Raw genomic sequence first — 5,832 nt, forward strand, 5'->3', positions numbered from 1 at the left:
CGAACCATCATACTCAAAATTAGAAACACGAATACGCATGCAGTATTTCATATTACGCATGTTGTTGTCTTTTTTGTTTGTATCTTTTTTTTGTCGTGCGTCCTAAACTTAGAGCCTATATTTGCAGGTTGCGTAAAAATGTGTCAACAAGGTACAAATTGTTATGCGAAGCTCTTTGGGGGTCGTCATTTTATCTCTGACCGAGGTGCCCAAACGTGTGTTGTGACACATATGATGCAATTTAGAGTGTGAATGGCGTTGTAAAGAATTGAAATTTTCTGTGGCGGTAGTCAAATTCATTGATGATAGTTTTTGTTGCGGTTTCTATTGTTCTACAAAGAATTAGTAAAAGTTATAGCAAAACAAGCATTACTTATCAGCCCATCCTTGTATTGTTTTATGTCCCATGAGCAGCAGATTAAGACCAAAATGCAATTTTACAGCACATTTTGAACCTGGATGTGCAGACTTTAATCAGAAACACGAATTTGCATATGCCATTTTGTATGCATGATGTTGCTTGCCTTTTTAAGCTTCAGGCAAGGACTGCTATACTCAGTATAGTAAGTCATTTGCTTCAGGTAAACAAAACAAAACAACAAAAGTTGTTCGAATTTCTAAACTGCTCTGAAACAGCTCGTTTTCAGGAGATGTGGAAATACCAGAATGGGCGTCCTCTATAAGTTACGATTGAAGTTCAAGAAATCTTATAGAGATATTTATTTTAGAAGACAATATATCCAGTTTCGTAAAAATGTTCAGTAGGAGAGCCTATAAAAACCAAAAACATATTTGCTTCTCAACATTCAGTCGCTTTGAATATCTTGAAAGCAATCTCCTCGTATTATAATATATTAAGATATCGGTACCAGACTAAAGTTCTGAGTGGTTTTAACAGTCATTGTATGGCCATGTTAAGTCTTCAGAATGCCATGGGAAAAAGCTCTTCATGTACAAATCAAGAGATGCCAGTTTTATTTTGTCAAACTTCAAGTATCGCACTAGATAGTTTGTAAGTGTTTTAGCACTAGTAAGCTGCATTTTTCAATGTATGCTTCCGTGGAAGCTGAGAACGTATCTGAGTGTTTTAAATTGTTTTAAGGTCAGCTGGAGTAACAACAAATGTAAAGCGCACAGTGCAGGCTGCAAAGTGTGGATACGCCCTTCATACTTCTAATAACTATATGTATTATTGTGTGATTGTTATTATCATTATTATGATGAATATCATCATTATTATTATATTCTTATTCTTTTTCTTCTTCTTCTTATTCTTCTTCTTCTTCTTCTTCTTCTTCTTATTATTATTATTATTATTACTATTATTATTAATTACTATTATTATTATTATTTCAGTATTATTATCAACCGTATTATTATTAACTTTATTATTATTAACCTTATCATTATCGTTATCATTATCATTATTGTTATACAAAATTGATGTGCAGAATGTAGAAGTTTGAATTTCCCTTTGCTGTAAAAAGCTACCTGCTCTAGCGGTCACCTGTCCAAAACAATCACCGGTATATATATTATACAACACTTCTCATGTATCCCCTGGCGTTTTTCCACATGGTAATGACACTGTCCGAGATGCCCACCTGTCTAAGACAACTACTTTTTTTTCTCCTATTTAATGGGTGGCCATCTTTGTGACAATCCTGACAATAGGTTGCTTCAATTTAAGTGGTGCATGTTTTTTCGGTTTTATTATTTGATTAGTCTGCAGTATTGGAAAATATATGCTATGATGACTGAAGAGGCAGGGAAGAAGTGTGCCATTTATTTTATTCTATTTTCTCCTGAAAACAAAAACACAATTTAAAAAACCGCCAAACAACAGAAACCAATACGTGGGGACAAAAAAAAGAGGACGCCCACTGTAACTTCGCCTTTGCACCGACTGTGTTTTCGAATATTTCTGCTCTCGTTGAAAAGATAACTGAATGACATAACAGCAAGATTACCTATTTTAATATTTTCAGAGAACTTGTTTCAAAAGGTCAGAGTCTTAAGATGTCATCATATATACGTTTCTGTGATTTGCTGAAAGACTACAAATTACTTTTCCAACTTGTAAAAGGGTGCCGCATAATAATATGTGTCCATGCATGAATTTAAAAATACATATTTTAAGAGTTTGCATTTGGCGATTTCCCAAAACGCATGAAGATTTGCAATCTTGAAACTTCTTTACCTTTTGTTACTCTTTTGATTTTTGATTTTTAACGGCGTACATTTCATTGAACGTGGTCTTAAATTTTGAGCTCATTTTGTAATACACAAAGATATTCAAAACAGAGTTCATTATTTCCAGAAGCTTCCAGAAGACCATCAAAGACACAAATAAATTCCTCATGCGGCCAGTTGTTGAGAAAGTCGGATAAAGAATCCCGATGGAGATAGAAATGTTGGAAGGCGTGGTGCATACGATGAACACTATGGTCACCACTGTGACCATCTTGGTGAGGGCTGTAGACTTCCGAGACTGTTTGGAGACGTCCTGTTTGTCTTGCGTATTTGCTGGCGGAATATTTTTCTCTTCTTTCTTCGTGTTTCGTATTTGTGAGTCGCTGTTCGGATACCCAGACCCGTGTTCTGCAGACAATGACGGGGTTGTTACAACAGAAGAAGTCGCCCCAGCCAAAGATGACGATAGGCCATTTCTAGATCGCTGTGTCCCTGTTGTTTTCTGGGTATTGTCAGCAGAGCTGTGGTTTTCGCGCCATTTTGCCGACCGCATCACTTGTTTGGCGAGTATCATAGTGCTCAAAGAGATTATGATCAAATTCACCAAAGGGAGGAAAGAAAAAAGTGGTGCGCTCATTCCTTTGTAACTGTTTAGCCGATCTGGTATGAAAACCACTGTGAGAAGTGTCCGGTTAAGATGAGGATGGAAAACCCACTGAAATGTACGGACGTAATATAAAGGGAAGTGCAGGAAGAGCACTGTGACTGTGATGCATATTACTGACGTGATCGTAATTCTCGGGGTAAATGAGGTCCTTGTCCAGAACGGAAACATGACACACAAACAACGCTCAGTGGAGATATAAGCTGTGAGCCAACTGGAAACCTTTGCCAAAATGAGTCTTGGGTAGTCAGCAAGCATGGCACGAACTCCAAAAACTTCAAAATCAAGATCAGACAATCCAACCACGTAGACCGCAGTAAAACAGCAATCGAACACGGCAAATAGGGAAACGCCCAGGTCAGCTACTGCAAGACTGCAGAGGCTAATGTTGGTTTTGTCAGAAAACCCCTGCCTTCGGAACACTGAGACGATGAGAGAATTGGCAACAACTCCGAAAAAGCTTATAACAATTCCGAATAGGACCATCCCTACAATTACAAGTAACCTTACTACTTCATCACTAACGTAAACAGACGAACTTTCTTCTGCTGCCACTGGTTGGAGAGTGGCATTAAATGAAGCTGCCATTTTATGTTTGTTATTTCTGAGATTGTTTTCTTTCAAAATAGTAAAACAGAAAATCTTGTTGATTGTAATTATGAAAGAATCTACATATAGACAATCACGAATATCTGCACTTTCCACCTAGTGAAAATCTTACGTTCTTTATGTTTGAAAACCACACATCGTGCAGATTACAGGCAGAATGTTTTTCAGTTTTCTGATGCACATCTAAATAAAACCGTTTATTCTTGAAGTTTTCTAAACAGTATCTTGTCTACATTAGCTCTGGAGATGATGCATCCCACTGTAGACAGATTGAGGAATTAGTTATCCAGAAATGATGATTTATCCCAAAAACATCTAGAGTGCCTTTGGCGAACACATACTGGGTGAAGATTTTTTTTAAAAACCCAGCAACTTCTCCCCAAATATTGGCAATTAACTGATTATGATCGTCAGCGCAACATATAATTATTTTTTTCTTAGTTGTGTCCGTTTCTCACGATTTTGAAAACTTTGGTTCGAAAATGGTCATACTTGTACTCTTATAAAAACCGTATTTTTCCATGGTAAATACTGTAGTTGTCGAGTGAAATAAGGAGTCTAATAACGAGAGCTATTTTTTTTTTCTACGGTTACCAATAATTCATAGATAATTCCGCCTTTCTAATAGCTTCACAATATTTAAAGGCGTGTTACCTTAAACAGTGACAAACTACCCTTATAGTACTTCCTTTATCAAATTTTTGGTAGCATATAATGCCAGATCAATAGGGGAACTAAGACCTTTTTTATCTATATAACAAGAAAAAAAAACTTACAAAGAAACCACTTCTAAGCGTTATGACATTTCTAAGAGTCGTAGAAACGAGACTGATATTCTCATAAACTGTTGCTTTACAGTATTAATAATTGAACACATTATGTGAAATTACAAACGATGCTGGGCTCTGTAATTACTTAAGCAAACATTGATTCTATCCGTTCGACTGGAAATTTCAAATCAATTTCGCAAAAATGGAAAAAATTAGAAATAAGTATGTGTACCTTTTGATACTTAATTCCCCATCGACTGAAACATTTTTGGTCTTACGATTAAATCATCATTGTATATCATATTCCTTGCACAAAGAGATTACAGCTTTGATCTTGTCCTATAAATAATTGTTTCCTCTATCGTTCGCCCAGATTACTGACAGACATATACTTTGTAATGTAATGTGAACAGGTAAATCAGCAGTAGACTATCAACTCACTGACGACGCGCATTCTAGACATTCGATAACACTTAGATATGTTTCTGTTTAGGAGCATAACTTCACTTTTCAAATAGACATTTCGATTCTGTTTTCTTCATCTGAAACGTTAAAAGCCATACAGTGAAATATGCAGACTCATAGGGGTTAGGCTACAGGACTCGTAATCGTGAGGTTGCGAGTTCGGGGGTTCGAGCCGCGGGCCCGACGTTGTGTCCTTGGGAAAGGCACTTTACACGAATGTTCCTCACTTCACCCAGGAGGGAATGGGAACCCGGCCATAGACAGTGAAAGATCTTATCAGTATGTTAGGGTTTTAGCGCCTATAAATGGCTGCTTGCACTGTATGCTTCCCAGGAAGTTGAAGTTGTTTCAGAATTGTCTCAGGTCTGCTGGGGTAATAGTATAGATTGTGAAGCGCATAGAGCTTGCTTTTGGGCGGGGATTTGCGCTATTCAAATGCTGTCTCTTATTATATTTTTTATTTTTGTTTGATGGTTTGAAATGTGCCTAAAGATTTACTTTACTCTGCTGCCTGTCGGACATAAGTCGCTACCCCAAAATTACAAATTCAAATTTCTATCTGGTCAGTACCTAGTTTTGAGAAATTGAACGTCAAACATTTTGAGTTTCACAATATGTCAAGCTTTTTTTTTCAGATGCAATTCTTTGAATATCCTGATAACGACTCCAAAAATCTTAAGATTTTTATAAAGCAGATTATTGATAGTCCAAAAATATCAGGTAGAGCTTTATAATTCTAAAATAGTGAACTGTCTACTACGTCCTTAATAAAGAGCTAAACCTGAAATATGACATTTTTGCATTTAGTGCTTGTGTAATTGACGGATGCTCTTACGTCATTTGCTCGTAATTTCTTATCGAAAAAAAAATATCGTCCCTACCTCTCCTCGATCTTTTCTTCGTATGTTTATCTCTGGTAACACCTCAAATTGTTCTATCTTCGCTACTTATATGACCTATTTGTGTTGTAAGTGCCAGAAACCTCTGACTAAAATTGAACTAAAACTAAAACATTCACTGTGTTCTTGTTGGACTGGCAGAAAACTGGGCTCTCTTTTAGACGGCAACAATAACCTGAAACAGAACTATCTTCACAATGTTTGTTTTGTTGTTGTGGGGTTTTTTTAATTA

General features: G+C 36.5%; 2 protein-coding genes across 3 annotated transcripts in view; both read right to left on the bottom strand.

Moving 5' to 3' along the window:
* The window catches only part of LOC101859616, a 59,695-nt gene that overhangs the window by 40,880 nt on the left and 12,983 nt on the right, over positions 1 to 5,832 (bottom strand). The gene's annotated exons all lie outside the window — the stretch shown is intronic.
* On the bottom strand, positions 1,413 to 4,526 carry LOC118478188. The gene has a single exon (XM_035971253.1). The coding sequence runs from the start codon at positions 3,443 to 3,445 to the stop codon at positions 2,207 to 2,209; it is 1,239 nt and encodes a 412-aa protein (XP_035827146.1). The 5' UTR covers positions 3,446 to 4,526; the 3' UTR covers positions 1,413 to 2,206.

The sequence above is a fragment of the Aplysia californica genome, unplaced genomic scaffold (assembly GCF_000002075.1).
Source record: "Aplysia californica isolate F4 #8 unplaced genomic scaffold, AplCal3.0 scaffold00016, whole genome shotgun sequence".
NCBI lineage: Eukaryota > Metazoa > Mollusca > Gastropoda > Aplysiida > Aplysiidae > Aplysia > Aplysia californica.